General features: G+C 41.1%; 1 protein-coding gene across 1 annotated transcript in view; it reads right to left on the bottom strand.

Moving 5' to 3' along the window:
• cdkal1 (CDK5 regulatory subunit associated protein 1-like 1) overlaps positions 1-19,880 on the bottom strand; it is a 259,922-nt gene that overhangs the window by 167,137 nt on the left and 72,905 nt on the right. Inside the window, exons 5-7 of the mRNA XM_085422313.1 lie at positions 11,408-11,504; positions 7,775-7,823; positions 2,270-2,390 (exon numbers count right to left, since the gene is read on the bottom strand). Of these exons, the coding sequence (XP_085278439.1) occupies positions 2,270-2,390; positions 7,775-7,823; positions 11,408-11,504 (267 nt within the window). The remainder of the gene's footprint in view (positions 1-2,269; positions 2,391-7,774; positions 7,824-11,407; positions 11,505-19,880) is intronic.

Genomic DNA, 19,880 nt, shown 5'->3' with positions numbered 1-19,880 from the left:
GGTACACAAAGCAAGAGTTACAGATATTTAAAAAAGAGGCTGAAGTTTTGAAGTGACTAAAGAAGTGACAGAGCCTAAGGTTTATTTACTGAAAATTATATACATATGTTAAAATATAAGAGCAAGGAAAGTGCTGAAAAAAGAAGAAAAATAAACCGTGCAGCTTCAAATATTGTGTCTTTCAGACCAACCAGGAATAAACCAGCTGCACTATGGTGACCAATTTTAAGCAACACTTAGAACATTACAGAAAAGTGCTGTCTCTGATGTGCACACTTGATGGCAGATGTTGCAAAAGACGATTTATTTAATTGAAATCCTGCCATTTGGACATGCTAAATTTGACACCGATCAGAAGTGTCAATTTAGATGAAAAACAGTGGCCGAACCAGTTAAATGTACAGATTTTCTACTTGGATCAGCTCAAATGTGGTCTAAGAAGCTTTACTCTGGAACTGAGCTCTGCAGATTATGAACATCTGAAACACAACCCGCTCTTCAGGAAAGACTCCCACAACTTCTCAGTTAACCTTGGAGTATGCATCCATTATCATCATGTATGTTGTGTAATAATAACATCACTTTGAACACATCTTTGAGGTAAAGGATGATACTCTCTTCGCTCTAGAAGTACAAGCACGCAAGTGAGGGAATACAACAGGCTATATATTTTACTACCACCAACAGCAATGCTAGTGGTTATACACCAAAACTGATGTTACATATAATGACTTCAATGACTGCAGACACTATATAGGGAGACCTTTGCTGACAAAACAAATACAGTTTTAAGCAGCAGCATGATAAGCATGATCTTATCACGTTAAGTGCGAAAATAAGCATAAGAATGCTGCTGCAAGTAGTCCAACAGATTCAAGGAGAAAACTAGTAATTCAAGTAAAATCTTCAACCCCCTCACTGACTGTAATAAATGTAAACACAAGAGGTTCAAAGAAAGAGACGATGCACTGCTGATTATGTGAAGTCTACAACTTCTTAATGGTGCTTAGGAACAGCTTAAGCTTGTTTACTCGACAGCTAGCTAAAAAGCAGGAGGGCCTGAACACATCTGTACAAGAACAAATACTGTGCATTTAAGCCTAGAATGCTATACTCATAAAGAGGATTATTGCTTTGGTACAAGAGTACTTGGTCTGGGAGTCAAGCCATTAATATATAGACCCGGAAGACATGCATTCGGATGATTGATGGATTATCCTCAGTGGAGGTCCAGCACTAGGAATTAGTCTGTCATAACCCTTTTTAACTAGTCTACTGAGAATATAGTGCATGAGTTAGAGGACACATATCTGTAAACAACATAAAATTCACCCATAAAGTCCAGCTGTGCAAGAGGATGTAGGTCTCAGAGTCTGTGTATTTAAGACTTAATTATCAAATGTATATAAATTGACAAAATTTAGATATAATGTAGAAAAACTATTTTTAAATTAACTAGGAGTGACTTAAAAGGCAAGATCCTGCAGATCATCACAGCGATGATGGAGAAAATGCGTTTTTTAAAATTATGCTTTTGTAATAGTACACTGAGAAAAAACAGAGGCATGTTAGGCACGCCACTCCCCTGCTGATTCAGCTGCATTGGCTCCCTGTCAAGTTCAGGGTCCAATTTAAGATCATAATCATGACTTATAGGGCCCTGCACAGTGTAGCTCCAACTTAAGTGATCTTCTTCTTTCTTATCACCCCAGCAGGTCCCTGAGATCTTGTGACCAGGGGCTGCTGGTTGTCCCGCATACAAGGTTAAAAACAAAAGGTGACAGAGCGTTTGTATCAGTGGCTCCCAGACTCTGGAACTCACTCCCTTTGAGTTTGAGATCTGTAGACTCAGTCATGTCTTTTAAAAAGCAGTTAAAAACCTGTCTGTTTAAACGCGCTTTTGGTTGATTTTGTTTTGTTTTAGATTTTAATGTCCGTTTTCTGCCTCTGTAAAGCACTTTGTGATTTTATCTTGAAAGGTGCTATATAAATAAAATTTTACTTTACTCCTATTACATTTCCACTTGATAAATACCAATATATGTTCATGAACATACTCAGATTTCATACACGCATGCACACCTTGTGAAGTGATTTAAAATACCCTTATTAATTAGGCATAGAGATGCGCTGCTCAAGTAGCTGAGCAACCACAAAGAGAGAGCACACCGACATGCACATGCAGCAAACTGGGAAGGCAATAAAACTGTATTCAGTTGTAACATAAACACTTTAGGCTGTGTTTTCTGTTAGTGTCTCCGTGTCCTACCCGGTGTTAATGGAGATGATTTCAATGAGAGGGTTCTTCCTGATCTTGGGGAGGTCCAGTCGAGCTCCTCCAAGTCTTCGGCCTCCATCTTTCTTCTGACCCAACAGACGAACCGAGTGGCCTGAAAAACAACAAAAACAAATCGTCTCACATAATCAAATGATCCTACTAAAACGCTGACTGACTATCACACTACTGTCCATGTGCAGATGGATGCAAACATGTTTAAAAAGGCACACTGAAGTATTTTTGTTGCTGTATTTTAAATGCCAAATCTGAATTGCACTGCTAAAGAGAAAAATAAATACAATATAACAGACGTAAGAAACATTTTGCCCGTATTGGTTGTCAGAGCACTTGCTCTCTCGTGAGTATGTCTCTCATCAAACTTACAATGCAAACAATGAGATTATATTTGCATTTCACCCACAAGCAAAATGCCAAACAGAAATCAAACTTCCCATTGTGCAAAATCGACCTCAAATAAATCGCTCTCATCTACTGTGGATAAATTTAGTACGAACAGGACAATGAGCAAAGACATAATAGCAGATCGAAGCACATGCAAACAGGGTTTTTCCTTCTCAGAAATGGACTTTGGGGCCTCTGGCTCTCATTAACACTGTTTTGGGGTTGGGAGGGGTCCTCAGCGTGTGCCCATGCACACTATAAAAGTTGGTATCCAACAAAAAGTACAACCAAAAAGAACAGACCCATCCTATGCCTAACAACCTCACACAGACTAGGGGTTAACAAACACAATGGAAACACAGTAGGAAGAGGGTAATAAGGCCCAGCTGAATACAATTAATTACAAAGGCAGGAAAAGTAAAAAAGGAGGGAACAAAGACGCAGAAAGCCACACTGTTTGTCAACATTCAAAAGAAAAAAGGAGGTAAACTAATAGACTGACCAAGAATAAAGTCACATAAAAAAATTGAAAAAACCAAAAACTGATAATATTAGAAATGAAAAAGGGGATTCCTCTACTTTACTCACAGTGAGAACTAACAGAAATTATTTATATTTGGCTATCATAGTGTCAACCAAGGCAAATGAAAATCCACAGCTGAGCCTAACAGCTAGTGACATCTAGCCTTTGGTGTGTGGAAATGGGACGCAGTACTCTCTCTTCTCTAACTGTTTAATAGGCTGCTAGCTAGCTGTGTGTGAGATGGAGGCGCTGAGGGATGGAATTGTCTTCCTGTTTTCATCCGCAATACAAGGGTCTCTTGGGAGGGTGGGTTCAGAGCAGGAAGCATGGTTATCAATTGGTAGATAAAAATGACAATCTGCCCCAGAGGAGGACAAAGAGCCAATCGCTGATGCATGACTGGTCTTAATATCCCAGTACAAGCAAGGAAATACAAAAATGTCCCTTGTGGAAAACAGCTGGGATTTGGACCACATTTGGCCCCACATTTTTTTTTCCTCCCCTGGATCTGTGCATCCACCCTCAGTCATGAAACAAGGATTGAAAACTCATGCATGTGCTAATAATGCCCTGAAACATTTGGAATATGTGAAATGTTAATGGCTACAAAAAGTCACAAGAGTAATTTCGGTGCAGGTTTGTGGTAAAATCTGTTTTTAGAATTCCCTCTTTTTCTACTTTCATATTGAACATTTATTTCTGCGCAGTGGGAAAATATACTTACTAAACATAATTGCAAACACAGACTTGTCAGGAAAAAGCAATTACCAGTATGGTGCTGGATTTCCAGATGTTTTTTTCCCCCAAATAATGAGCTTGTCCATTCTAATAAAACTGGAAATTGTCATTCCCCACATACTCCTTTGCTCTCTAATACTGCACAGGACCCCTGTCACTGTGACTACCGCAGAAGACTCTAGAAATAATCTCACTGCCAGCATGGAGTCACTCCAGGAACGTACCCAAAGCCAAATTCAATTTCAGGGCCTAGGGGACCATGAATGGGAAGCAAGAGATAAAATAGCTAATATGACTTGCTGAAGAAAACCAAAGAACGCTTCACTATTTGTCATCTCAATTACAGAGTTTACAGAGGCCAACTGCTGTGATGGGCAACCCTGCATAGTCATAGACACACACACTCCCGTCTACTAATACCACATTTTCTTGTGACTGACTGCCCTCCTCTTTTTCCTTCTCAACTTTCCTCAATCTGTTCTTTTCTTTCCTTTAAATCTAAACTGCTAGAAATGTCCTATCCACTCATAACATCCCACTAAAACACACCAGAAAAGAGAAGGAAGGAAAGGGAATGATAGATGGATGTGAAGCTAAGATTTGTAGATGCTTGGATGATGATGAAAGATGTGTAGGATAGCCAGATGGATGGTTTGGAGGGAGAGGTAGAACGCTAAAAGGATGACCTGTTGACCTGTGTCTGATGTCTTATAAGCAGAGGGTCTTGTTGAGCTTTCTAGGTTGATTGTAAAGTAGCAGGCAGGAATGGGGGAGAGCTGATGGGAATGTATTGAAAAGAGGGGACAGAGGTGGCAGATGAGAAGGACGGGAGGGTTTCCTGTTTTTCCATTTATCCTTTCAACCTAACTCTTTATTAAATATGTAAGACCGTCTTTGAAAAAGCTGTTTATGTCCTGACCAAATCTCACACCAACCAGTTTTGATGGGAAATTTTCTCACACACGCATCAAATGCATGAGCGCTACAACGCCAACAATTCCGAAGAGTGCTTCCCTTAAACGTCATCCAGGTTTTGATGCTTTACAAGGAAGATTTTTTGGTCACATTTAGAGGGGCTCTCTCAGAGCGGATACGATACTCAGAACATCTTCAGATGACTTAAAACATAAGTAAAAGTCCTAGTTTTTCTTTCTTCTTACTTCACTTACTATCATCTGTCTGCATCTGTTCAACCACACTTCTGCTCAGTTTTTTCCCTCTGCATTGATAAACAGGTTATTAATACTGGTGAAATAAGGCTCACAAGGTTATATTCTCTGATTTGTAGCTGCACACATAAATTATCCTAACTATGCTTTTCCTACTCCCTGTCTTTGTGTGGCATTCACACACCAACTATAAACTGTTTCCTTAACGATAAATGAATATCAGGTGAAAAAGTACTATCCAAGGGCATTTCTCAGTGAAAGAATATGAATATTAGGAGTCTTAATAATAAAAAAGTCCCAAGATCAGATTATTAGTATCTTTTTGTGGGTTTTTCCATACATTCTTCTCGATTAAAAATATTTTACTCTTTTACTCATTTGTTCTTGTGGTGTGTATTTGTCTGTTGAGCATTGCCGAGAATCATAAAAGCTGCCCTTGTAAAAATGTGTATCCACGGGTGTCATTAATGTGTCTTTTTTTGTTTTTCCGTAAATGGAACTGCCAGTGGGCTCGGAATACAAGACGGAGTCAAAGCACGGGTTGTTGTTAACAAGAAATTAACTTGTGGCACAACTAAAACAAATTGATCTGGATAATCAAGCTCGTAACCACAGTAACACCACCACCAACAAATAAATAACACTGTATAAGTGAGCATGCACCGACTAAGCCAGGGAGTCAAGCTGAGATAACACGACGGGATAAAAACACGTGCTATCATATACTACAGGTAGTAACTTGAAGTCTTTATTGCACAGATGCACTATGATAAAAAAAGCAGCTTTACAACTATGATGTATCCTCATGACATCAAGGATGTTTAATTCATTTAAAGCCTGGAACTAAATGAAAAAGTCACACACGCTAAGAAGCGAGTCCCCAAAAGCATATGAGTACTCTTGTCATGTGGAAAACAGGACCTGCAAGCAATTTTGGCACAGCAAAGACCTGTATCTATTAGCAGTTCATTGAAGTAAGTATTTTAGTAGCCATTACGATAGGCAAATCCCCCAGCTTTAAGGTTTATGCCAAGGCCTCTGAGACGAAATAACAGCTCTCAGTTTATACGAGGTCATAAAGAACAGTAATGATACTGGGGAAATTAGTTTCTATGGAGGGGCTGATGGTGGGAGGAAAAGGGGAGGGAAAGAAACGGGGGGTGAGAGGCGAAAGAGAGGAAGGGAAGAGATCAAAAGATGTAGGAAGGGTGGGAGAAAGAAATGGGGAGAAAAAAAGACAGAATGAGCAAATCACAGAGAAGAAAGGGGGAATAAAAGTCACAGAGTAGATGTGTGACTGTGAGCTTGTGTGTAGGCTCACAGTTTAGGCTTGATGACACATTGTAAAATTAAGCCTTAGTTCAGCTGTCCTTCATTAGAGTGAACCCTGCAGTGCAAAGTAGTCACTCAGACGCACGCACGCACGCACGCACACACACACACACACACACACGCACGCACGCACGCACGCACGCACGCACGCACGCACGCACGCACGCACGCACGCACGCACACACACACACACACACACACACACACACACACACACACAGTGTAAACTCAATCTGTTCTTTATTAGAGAACAGCTGGGGGTGTATGACAGCTTGACTAGACTCACTCACACTGTAAACTCTCTCTGACCGTCATTAAACAGCTAAGTGTGGTGGTTCGCTAACAGTTTAAACGGATGACCTATAACTGCCATGTGTGTCTGTCAGTGAGCTGCTCAGACAGAGAGGATCATTTAAGAAGCAGCTCAGACAGTTAGATCGGTTTCAACAAAAGCTGAAGACTTTTGCTTTAAAATACACATTTAAAACAATTATTTAGTCAAATGTTGTTGTCTTTTGTTGTTTTTAGTTTACCATGACAACATAAAAAGCATGCTCTTTCCATTCACTTTGGAAAATACTACATTTTTTTAACAACCTTAACACTATTATAGCTAATAATTTTTGATTTTTTTAACAGTGTTAGTATAATATTAAGTCATCAGCATTTGATTATGTGCTCTTCTGATGCAGTGTGATACACTCTGATTCTTACTGGTCAAGTAGACTGTAGTAAGGTAGTAAAAGTGGAGAGACTAAAATAATACACGCGGTGGTTAGCATGAGCAAGAAGGTCCTGAGTTCAATTCCACCATTAGGCCTTTCTGTGTGGAGTTTGCATGTTCTCCCCGTGTTTGCGTGGGTTCTCCCCGGGTCCTCCAGCTTCCTCCCACAGTCCCAAGACATGCACTTAGTGGGGATAGGTTAGTTGGAAAGTCTAAATTGCCCATAGGTATGAATGCGGGAGTGAATGTGAGTGCGAACGGTTGTGTGTGTATATGTGTTAGCCCTATGACAGACTGGCGACCTGTCCAGGGTGTACCCCGCCTCTCGCCCTAAGACAGCTGGGATAGGCTCCAGTGTCCCCCGTGACCCTGCCAAAGGATGAGCGGAAGCGAATGGATGGATGGATGGTTGGATAAAATAATACATCCTTGGATCTTATTCCTTCCATGCATAAGTGCAAATTTGTTTTGTGTTGTAGTCGGGATATGGATTTGTGTTAGAGGACCTTCGTTTTGAGTTTAATTGCGGTGGTTAGCATTACGTTAAAGACCACGCAAAGACCGTAAAACAAGAATGCGTGTGTGTGTGCCTTTCTGTGGTAAAATACCTTTAACAGCCTCGTCCACTACTTCCACCACTCGATCAATCTGCTGGACCTGTAACACAAAGAAACAAGAGAAAACTTTATTGATCCTGAAAACCCAAGTCTTCACAGTCAAACAGAACCCTGATATTGACGACCCACAGACACACTGATACTCTGATCCACATTTAAACAAGGTGGATATGCAAATATACACAAAGGCCATATGCAATAAGAGCAGAGACAAACAAGCGCAAAAAGCTACAATCACCAGGCAGGATTAAGGAATATGGATTTCCTAAATGCCACTGAGTGTTTATTGTGCATGTACTGACAAACACGTTCTGTGATAGATCCGACCACATAGGTAACAATAAAGCATTACCCAAGTCCATAGCTGTGTTTTTCTCCTCATTGTCTCACATAGAAAACAAATCCTGCAGTTCTGCTAATGGCTACTATAATGAACCACCGCACTAATAAAGAGAATAAACAAGGCCCCCACAGGCCACAGTTTAATAACAGGCAGACTTTAAGTAGGGTAATCTGGATACTAAAAGAGCCAGAATATTAAACGAGGAGTTCAAACTTTACTTATCTACCAACCGATATTACATGAAGAGGAAAGGAAGCAGAACGAGTGAAAGAAAGAAAGAAACAGAATACTAAAGTAGTGACAGGGGGGGAAAAAACTGGTCATTTTTCTGCTGTTATTTTCCTTTCGCTCTTCCCAGCATCCCTCACACCTCGAATTCTCTTCACTTTCACTCTACACTGGCCCTTGGCACTGGCTCTCAATGCCTTCAGGCCCATCACTTAAAATAAGCCTCCTTTCAAACACACACACTCAGATTCACACTGTGCTTTGCAGGAAGCAGTTACTTGCATGCCACATGCCTGAGTAAAACCTTTTTCAGTGTAATGGTCAAGCAATCTGAGCCCATTCAGAGCAGCAGCAGGCGTCCCTACATAGAGTAAAACTCAGGTGTGCATTTCAGCTATTAATTTAGATCGCACTTTTCAACTTTGGCTGTTTTTAAATCCTCCATTGTACCCATAGAAAGAAAAGGATAAATACTGATATATTCAGCACATTTGTTGCATGTAAAAGGCAGTCACAGGTCTACTGGACGACATACATTTCTGCCTGTGCTTAAGCTTTATTTTAAGGTTTGTCGTTCTATTACCATAACTTAATGACAAGCACTAATGCGACATCCATAGTATTTGGATTAACCTTCGATAAAGTAATTAAAATTGTATATTTTTAAAAAACAGGACCATAAATACTGAGGTGTGACATTTCCTGCTCACAGCTTTGCATGCCCATTCCGATCCTCTGATTAGTTAACCAGCGCTGCGTAGGTGTGCGTAGGTGTGCGATGCATGGCAGTTACAGGATGCGACAAGTCTAGTTAAGAAAAGCGAAACACTGCAGTCTTGCGTGACTGTCTATGAAGCTCACACAATACATTTGCAGTCATTAAACAGCAACCTCAAACAAAACAGCACAACAGCAATAAAACACCACTCAGAAAAGCTGGCAATACGCACACAGGTCACATAAAATGAATCCAACAGGAAGGCCCGCCTATTTATTTTTAACTACACTCCTTATCTGGCCGTTGGTGCAATCACTATACACAAATTCTGAACTTGTATTTGCATCCAATTTGCATAACCCACCAACTGCCACTATCATTACATGTTCCACTGTGGGAATACAGAGGGACTCTGCATTCTCATATATTTATGTCTGGGTTTGTTACACAGTGTGCCTGTTCATGCATGCGTGTGTCTTTAAGTTAAAAATGCTTGTCACTGAAGCTCTGGCAGTTATACGCTGTTTGTGCTTCACCCTGAAGCCTATTATAAACACAAGCCTGTTTATCTGACACAATACTGTTTGATTTGTTCCCATTTTCAGCAGCTTGTTTTACTTTCCATAAAAAAAACAAAATATCCAATTATAGAAATAAGAGCACAGCTTTGTACGGAGATTTAGAAGGCATATCCTGGTTGAATTACATTTTTAAAAATACCCTGCCAGATTAGAGACTTTTAGTCTTTAAAACTTTTTTATGGCGCCAATTCAGCAAGGTGCTGGAAACATGATAACATCACACAAATGCTGCAGACTTGTCAGCTGCACATCTATGATGCAAATCTCATATTCCACCACATCGCAAAGGTGCTCTTCTGGATTGAGATCTGGTGACTGTGGCGTGCAGACATCTTCAAGAAATCAATCTGATATGAATTAAGCTTTGTGACATGGTGTGTTATCCTACTGGAAGCAGCTAACAGAACAGCGGTACCCTTTGTTCATAAAGGGTTATGGTCAGCAACAATACTCAGGTAGGTTGTGCTATTTAAATGACACTCAGTCAGTACTGAAGTAAATTGTATGGAGCCTGAACTGTTACTACAATGCACTGATCCATGTTTACATGTTCTTTACTCCAACTTCTGACACTAACATATGAAGTTTGGTAAGCGTGTGCAAATCGTAGCATCACTTTTCTTTTCTTAGCTGACAGGAGCTCTCATGGCACTGCCCATCTGCTTCAAGGTTAGACATGTTATGCATTCAGAGACGTTCTTCTGCATACCTTGGGTTTTTTGATTCACCGTTGCCTTCCTACCAGCTGCCACTCATTCTTTTTCTCCTGCTTTTGGATTATTCTCTGTAAACCCCTAGAGACGGTTGTGTGGGAAAATCCCAGTAAATAAGACGTTTCTGAAATATTCAGACTATCTCGACTGGCACTCTCAACCAGGTCACATTCAAGGTCACGTGAAGCACCTTTCAGGTTAAACTTCAGCACTGTGTCTTGACGTCTACATGCCTCAATGCGCTCAATAGTTGCCATGTTACCGGGTAATTAGTTGTCTGCATTAACAAGAAGCTGAACAGGTGTAACTAATGAAGTGGCCACTGTGTATATGTGTTAGGCATAGAAGTGTTAGGATGATTTTGTCCAGGCTGCACTGTGGCAGTGTGCTGAAAAGCAAACAAACAACGAACTGAATCAATTATTCAATGAGGAACACTCATTTAGCTATTAACCAACAACAGGCTTGACATATCCATTAGTTCCTTTCTGTGACAGCAAAGGTGAAACAGAATAATTCATCTGCTCTGTATCTCTTTGTTATGCACTCCAATCACTCACCAGTGGCTGGTAACCAAAGCAGAATAGCTCAGTTTAAACAAGTAACAAGTTAAAATGTATTTATTTTCATATTTGTCTGTTTGCCGCTTGTACTCTCTAAAATATATTAATACTAGTAGCAAAAGTAACTAGAGGCTAGACTGCCCCCATGCCACCTTTAAAGGAAGCAGTCTATGCTGAGGAATCACTGACGTGTCCTTTCCTAGCTCCGTCTCTATTCACCCATAACACCTCCCCATAGTACAGGAGTTAATGTACCCGATCTTCCTTCTCATGCAGAACATTTGTGACTGGGAAATGTTCTGCCTGAAGAGAATAAGCCCAAGACAGAGCAAGGTTAGCTGCCCCGTGAATGACATCCCGATCAGTCTCGAAAAGCGTGTCCGTCTGTACTCGTCATCGGACACAAAGGAAGATAAAGAGACGCACCTTTAATACAGCCAAGTCAAAATACACAGATGTTCACAGAAAGTGCACGTACCCCAATGATGCTGAGACCTTTGAGGTAGTCCATCCTCGGCTGGGCCTGGGGAACGCATCCTGCTACTACCACCTTTTTCTGCTGTTCCTGGGCTTTTCTGTGCAAAAGCAAAAAGAGAAATAAGCATAGAATAGCAGGTTAACTGTAATATATGACAAACACTACTGTTTTTCTGTTTCACTTTCTGATTTAACCCAGGAAAAAAAACTATGATCAAAAATATACAGTTAATATATCCTCTGGATCCTTTTGAAGATGAACATCTTATTTTAGAACCTCAACGGTTAAAATTAAAAAATTAAAATGACTCCTTCATATCATATGTGCTAAAGTCTTCCCCTCCGACCATCTGTGTGCATGTAATTTTTGATCTCCACTAGAAAATTTCTTAGCCTGACATATTCTAATGCAATTTTCAGTGGGAGTAAATACTTTCCGATAGCTTGGGAAATGGATGAATCCAAGCTTATGCTTCATTTGGCAGAATGCATCTGGCCCCTGACCCATTAAAACAGATTTCCACAAGCCTTTGCCAAGCCAATCACCACTGTTTATTTAAAATGAGGCGTGTTTGATATAATGACCACACTGTAGGCTTTTTACATTGTCACCTCAGCCCTACATGGCACATTTCTTTGCTCTGACTGATTGAAGGTCCAGAGGCATTTTGATCTGTAGCTGATGAAAACAGCTTTTGAAATCATTGCTGGAGTAAGATGTTCCCAGCTAATTGCATTCATCTTTGCACGTAAGGCTACTGTGCTCCTAAGTCATTAATGGATAACGGCTTGACAACAGTGCAAACAAGCAAAATCAACTGCATGCAGTGATAAAAACCTGTCTGTATGTTCTAGCATATGAAACAAACCTCCAAATTCTTCTGATACCCAAATCTTAAAGTCAAACTTTATAAATAAATTACAGGAAAAAAATCTATTTAAAGTGTGGATTTAATTAAAAGTAAATTGTGCACATCTATGAAATAAATCTACGTGAAACTTAAAAATTAATTAAAAAAAACTAATGTTGTGAGTTTATTGTACTTGCAATTTGCCCTGTCATGCAAATTGACTCTGCTACAAGTTATTAGGTGAGAAAATTCTCAGTATATGAAGCTGAGAACATCATTATTTCAGTCGCCAAATGGCTGAGCCCAAAAACATACAGGTCTAGTCTTTGATTGGCCACTGCAGCACCTTTATTCTTTCCATGTTCACACGTTTTGCTGTAGATTTGCTGCTGTGCTTGCGATCATTGTCCTGACGTAAGACTGAATTTCAGCCAAGCTTTAGCCTCCAATTTGAATAATTGGAGGCTAAACAGAAGAGTTCACAGTCGACGCCATGATTGCAAAGTGTCCTGGCCCTGTGGCTGCAAAACAAGCCCAAATCCTTATCCCTTCATGACCGTGCTGAACAGTTAGCATGAGGTTGGCTGATACGCTGTGCTTGTTTTTTTACAAACATGGACAAATATCTCCACTGTCATATGTCTAAACTACATCGTTCCAGAAATCCTATGGTTTCTTCAAATGAAACTGCATAAACCTTAGCAATGCTGCCGCGTTCTTTTTAGAAAGAACTGGCTTTATCCTCGTAACTGTACTGAACTTTCACATTTATCATGCTAACTGCAGCCTGTAGCTTCTGAGATGTAGCTCTTGGGTTTTTCATCATTACATGATCTGAACTTGAAGGGAATATGTAAAAATTTTCCAATCATCAGTCCAACAATCGCCAATGGGCGATTGTTAATGCAGCGTTAACGCAGCTTAAACGCGGTCATCACGATTAAAATTTTTAACACTCTCGACCCATCTGGAGCGCAGAATGAACAAAATTTGGGCAAACTTCCATTTCAGGGATTTTGACTCAATCTGCGCTACAGATGGGTTCATTGTTAATCGTGTTAGTCGTGACGACTGCGTGTAAATGCTGACAGCACTAAAAAAAAATATATAAAGTCGCCAATTTGGGATTTCTTTGGCTTTAAACCGGATGAAACAGGTAAACCTATGGATGTAACCAAAGTGGTGTGCCGCCTGTGCAGACGTAGAATGCGAGCAAAGTACAGAAAAACACGACTAACTTGCATGAGCATGCATGTGTCCACCATCCGGCTGAGTATGCTAGACTATCACCAGCTTCTGCAGCTCCATCAACAAGCATTTGAGCGCACTCTGAGGACGCAGATGTAAGAGAGTGCTGTTAAAACAGTGCTATTAATTTTTTTTCTGTTGACTGCTGCAATTAGCTCCATCATTATTAGCAAACTTGCTCATGGGCAAATAAATAAATAAATCGCCCTTGTAAAAACTATCGATGATAGTCGATATATTCGTCCAATCGCCCAACCCTAGTATGAAGCACATATAGCAAAGCATGCATTACACCTGAGGTGGAAACAAACTAGTAAACAAAGGCACCATTTTTCCTTTTCACATTAACTAAGGTACATTATGTGAACTAGGGCTGGGCGATATGACCCAAAATTCATATCTCGATATTTTTTAGCTGGATGGCGATATAAGATATATATCTCGATTTTTTTTTTAAGCCATAAAGTAAGAACAAAAAGAGAGTTCTTAGTCAAAGCTGTGTCCCAGATGTCACACAGGCACTTTTATTAACATACAGCACAGATGTACATGAAAAATTACTCAAAATTAAATTATGAGCATTCATTAAATAATAATGCTCCATAAATAAAAGAAAACAAGGTTGTTTTTGTGCTAAACAAAGAGCTCACAATTGTGCAGTCAAAATGTAAACTAAAAGACGCTGAGCGTAATAACAAAGACAGACAGATTTCACAGCTGCTCTGTTCCCAAGTTTTACTGTGTGACTGATAGCCTGGAGTTTGAAATCCGCTTCATAACCACGTCTCTTACAGGTGCCATTTATGGTCCTTATCCACACACAATACGGTAATATTACGTTGATGCACAGTACGTATCACTCCGCGAAGCTCCTCGGTAGCCGTAATGCGCCGACAATCTATCAAGCGGTGCAGCTCCGTAGCTTACCAAAGTCGTACTCAAACATTTTTGACAGATTGCTGAGCGCCGTGTACCACATAAAATCAGTTCGCGGCCATCAAGCACAACCAGAATTCATACATAAGGCGCGCTATCAACTTTTGAGAGAATGAAAGGATTTTAGGGTTAGCGCTGTTAGCTCGTTAGCATGTTTAGCTCGTTAGCACGTTGACGCCGTCCAGCCCCACGCATGGGGCGATGCGCAGTAACTCGTTAACGGAGATTTGCCGTGTCCGTCTTGTCGCTGCCTGCATGTGAAGCGATGGGGGAGGAGGGGGAGTTGTCTTCAGTGAAGGCGAGGCGGAGTAACGTTGCGTAGAGACAAAAGTGGACGAAAGAGAGGCAAACTTGCGGCTCCACAACTATAATTATAACGTAACATAGACTATATCGATATAAAGGATATTGTCACATCTTATATCTCGTATAAAAATATATCGATATGTTTTAAAAACTCGATATATCGCCCAGCTCTAATGTGAACATATATGTGTTTTTTATACTACTTAAATTGGTAATGCAGAAAATCCAATATTGACAAAACAAAGCAATGTCAAACATTTCATGTTGCATGTCAAATATTTACAATATTGATTAATAACTGGTAAAACACTTAACAAGGCTTTAGAAATCCACACTGATAAGACAATCTGAATTAAAAAGCAGCGAGGTAGTGAATTCGTGAAACAAACCAGAAGGAAATTGTGTGTGTGTATTTGTGAGTGTGCATGTGGATTTATGCAAGTCTTTATGTCACATCCAGTTAGTGACAGTGAGATTTAAGGCATTCGGTCTGTCTGACAAAAGCTTTTGGAAGAGCTGCCCAGACTCTGCAATGAATCTTTAATAATGAAGCCTCCTGACAGCTGGAGTGAAAGAGGGAGGTAGAGAGGGAGGGACGGAAGGGGGGGCAGGGGGGATGCTTGTAAGTGAGGTAGGAATCATAGGAGTAGGCAGCAAGGAGCAGCAATGAAACTGGATGCAGAACTGTCAGCTGTGTTTTAATTTAGACTGTTTGATTCTTCAGGAAAACAAAGAAAGTGATGAAGGTGGGGAGGGTGGGGGTGGGAGAGCATGGTGTGATGGGAGAAAGATCTGTGAAGGTAGACATCGCAATTCAAAGCCAGTTTAATCTGTCTCGTGTATGAGAAATGAGGGGACTGATAAAAGCTAAAGTTTGTATGAGAGAAGAGCTGGAGGAGAAAAAAAGAGATGAAAGCAAAGATTAAGGACTTTTGTCATTATTTGATTATAAGAAGCTGCTGGCATTAGGCAGTGTAGTTTCAGAACCAGAATCTGTTTAACTGGAAAAACAGGTACACAGTGCACATACAAGGGAATTTGAGTCCAGTATATTTAGTGTTATATAATGCTTGTATATAAATTCTAGGAAAAGGTAAAGAAAGAGAGTTTTCTGACACCAGAAAAAAAAAAAAATGGTGGGCAGACAAACTTTCATGACTAGGTTAAGTGAGTCAGAAAAGCCCGGACAAAAGAGTCGGTATCTGTTTAGAGTAGCTTGTTCTTCCCACACTGGCAACGCCGCACATACAGACACACTCACAGTAGGGGTGCGTCTGCATAATTCACACCGTCTCCTGCCAAAATGCGCCAAACGTTCCTTTAATGCTCTGCTCGCTCTCTGCACACAGACTCGGAGCCATAGCTGACACAGCGAGTAAGCAGACAGCGCCTGAGTCGCCGCCTCAGTGCCCCAGGGGGAACGGGCCAATCACGCCGCACGCAGTTCCTGGGTGGGATGGGACGGAATGGGATTATGCGATGCGGTTGCCGTGGTGATACTTTTGAGCCCAACCAAGCGCTCGTTGCCAGTGACCCGGACTAGAGCAGATGTCCCCCAAGATCAGACGACGAGGTGTGTGTGTGTGTGTGTGTGTGTCTACACACACGTTTCTCTTTGACTTCTTTGGCACCTCGCCCTAAATCTCTACGGCCCTCTGTCAACTCTTTGTCACCACTCTCCATTGCCTCAGGACCACACGCACAGACACACACACACGCACAGACACACACACACACACACACACACTGAACACCCACATGCTTCAACGACACAATGCATACACATGGTCCTGGCTGGCAATGCCATCAGTGCACAATATTCTATGCATACATGTATGACCTCTGTGATATGTATGCATGGTACAGAGTGCTGTGCTGTACATACAGGTTTTTAACAGCTCAGTAGACACAGTGAATCAGTCAAATTAAACCAGACTAAATGTCCAAGTGACTTGATCAGGTTGACTTGGGAGATGTCTCTGCTATGAATATGACATTAAAATAACTTAAGGCACTGGATGGACCGCAGTGCATGACCTATATAAAGGCCTCTTCAACTTTGTCACAACAAAACCTGAAGTGAAAGAGAGGCCCTTCCTTAGTGGATTACAGCAGCCGCTGAGATGTAGTGACATCATATAAACGGAGGTAATATGCTGAAGTCTCCTTAATTCTTACTCATTTGAAAATGGTTATGTTAACAAGAAAAATGGCAAAGATAAGATGAGATGACCTTTGTTAGTCCCACAGGTGGAAAATTGGTTTCCCACCTGTGGGACTAAGATCGAAACAAAAGGTATCGATCTTTATCCTTTTTACGAAATGCTTTTTAACATAGCATATGTAGCGTCACTTTAGTAGTATTTATTTATTGTCATTGTCAAGAACAATGAAATTGCGTTTGGGGCTTCCATACAACCCAAAAAAAGAAGATTTTTTTTTTTTTAGTAGTATTTATTTATTGTCATTGTCAAGAACAATGAACACTTTGGGCTTATATGAAGTTTTGTGTTGACCTGAACAGAAGACCACTATCCTACACACTGCTATGGTCAACAAGATAGCCACCACCTCCCACAGAAACATTTAATGTGTATTTCCATTGTCTAGATCAAACCAGAACAATTATCAGAGGCACTAAAACCTAGACGCCAATCTAGTGAGGTTTCTTAGTCAGAGCAAGAATGAAAGCCAGGAGTCTGTGCATTAGGCAGAAATTATCACAAAGTTCTGTGACTCAGACTTAAAAATCAAAGACCGATTCAAACTTTCTTCTCCTTGTGTGGTTCTGCAACAGTTCCAGTGTGTCTGCCATTGTTGGTTTGCTCCTTCCTATGAGCACATTGTGCATCTTCTCTACACAACTTTGATTTCCATGGTATCATCACAGTCACACATGTGCAAGTGCAAGTGCAAAGAACTGTAGCATCCCACTAGAAGTGGTCTAGAGGTGCACAAGGAGCTGATGCTGACGGAAAAACCTTCCATCCATCCATCTTCTTCTGCTTTATCCGGGGCCGGGTCACGGGGGCAGCAGCCTAAGCAAAGAAGCCCAGGCCTCCCTCTCCCCAGCCACCTCCTCCAGCTTATCCTCTAGCCGAGAGATATAATCTCTGCAGCGTGTCCTGGGTCTGCCCCGGGGCCTCCTCCCAGTGGGACATGCCCGGAACACCTCGCCCAGGAGGCATCCTTGTCAGATGTCCGAACCACCTCAGCTGGCTCCTTTCGATGTGGAGGAAAAACCATCTATACATAAACACATCCACTATAGTTTGTGGTTTTGTATTATACTTCTTTCTTTCTAGCCTGCCTACAGTTGTTGGTGCTGCCGTAGTGTAGAGGTTGCACGGATAAGTACATGGAGTCGCAACAAACTGGACACCAGCACAGAGTGCTGGTAGGGCTCTTCGATATAACGATATATATCGGATGACGATATAAAAACATATTTCGTTTCATTTTATGCTATTGTTTGTTTCGTGGTGTCGCAAAATAAACTGTTTACAGCAATATTTTTTCACTGTTTGATGGTAACTGTAGGATTTCTTATACTTCTATCCTTCTCTTATATTTAATATAACCACACTACGGACGGACAAGCGACTGTTTTTACATGTTGTCATTAGCAACAACGGCGGTAAAAGCATTGCGTGTCTCCACCGTCCGCTTGTTTATTTTCCACATAAACCTTTCACAATTAAGCTGAAGACCCTATTGAGATTTTTCAAAATTGAATCACATGAAATAGCATGTAGAGTGTTTACAAACGAGAAGCTAAAAAGAGCCGTCAGGTGCTAAAACATAAACCTTAGAACAGGCTTTTCCCCGCAGCACACCGTGTAATAAATACTCACCAAGAAAGTTGCGGCTGTTTCAACTTATTTAACACTCGACTCCAGTTACACGACGTCCAGCTGAAAACACTTCACGCAAGTCAAGTTGCCCGAGATTCACAGAATTTACAGGAGATGTAAAAATTTTGTGATATATATCATTGCCGGGGCGATAAATGTGTTATATCGGGATATGAGATTTTAGTCATATCGCACAGCCCTAAGTGCTGGTGTCCAGTTTGCGCACACCCTCCGATTTTGAAGGACAGATACAAACAGACCCCTGGCATACTTGCAAACATGGTGAGTATAACGCTAGTGTAACTGTGTCCTCTCAGTGACGCTCCCTGCTGCTCAACATCCTCAGCCCTACATAGTGGGGGAGAGGATGAGCTCATTACACACACACACACACACACACACACACACACACACACACACACACACACACACACACACACACACAGAGCCAGCCATATGCTCCTTTACAAGCATGTTGCTTAAAGGATGAGGTCATACTGGTAAGAGTGGTGAGGAGTTTTGTGTATGTGAGATGTACACATTGGCGGTTTAGCGTGATTTGAATTCGATGCATTTCGGGGGAAGCAAAGTCCAAAACATAAACTTACCAACATGTCAGGTGTGTCCCTTCTTCCCTTTCCTATATCTGGCTTGTCCTTGCCCCTGTCTCCCTCATCCTCTCATCTCCACTCCGACAGTTGTTTCTGGCTGATTTGACAGCGAGCCAGCCACTCGGCACACTCCTGACCTCTCTGCATTAGCATAAGCAGCAAGGGGCAAGGTTAAGTACCCATCAAGCCTCAGTAATTAAGATGTGAACCGGTGTGTGTGCGAATGTGAGGCCAAATGTATCTAATCTTCCACTTCATTTATGTGTCACTTTCACAAACTTCTACACACAGAATAATTCAGTCTCACGGATGGTCACTGTCCTAATTTCAATTCCAGGATGGATATCGAAGCCTAAAACTTTACCTTACATACGTTTGAGCTGCTTCAATATATGTTTTATTCATCGTTCCATATTTATTTCCCCACGTGTTTCATCCAAGCAGCAGCAGGATATGGATCTGTGCTGACTGACAGCACAGGCTGTTACTCTGATGAAGAATGTAGCCTTCCCTGAGTGAATAAGTACATCTGCAAAGTTTACCCAAAACAACTGTCAAAACACAAACAATATAAATAAAACAGCAGCTAACTCTGGGCCTAAGGGATCTGACTGCAGACAAACTAAAATAAATGAAAGCCATTAATGTAGTGGAACAGGATCCTGTAG

The sequence above is a fragment of the Rhamphochromis longiceps genome, linkage group LG11, assembly GCF_057381845.1.
Source record: "Rhamphochromis longiceps isolate RC_006_pf linkage group LG11, R_longiceps_female_GT1.1, whole genome shotgun sequence".
Taxonomy (NCBI): Eukaryota; Metazoa; Chordata; class Actinopteri; order Cichliformes; family Cichlidae; genus Rhamphochromis; species Rhamphochromis longiceps.
This window is presented reverse-complemented; position numbering and strand designations above follow the sequence as displayed.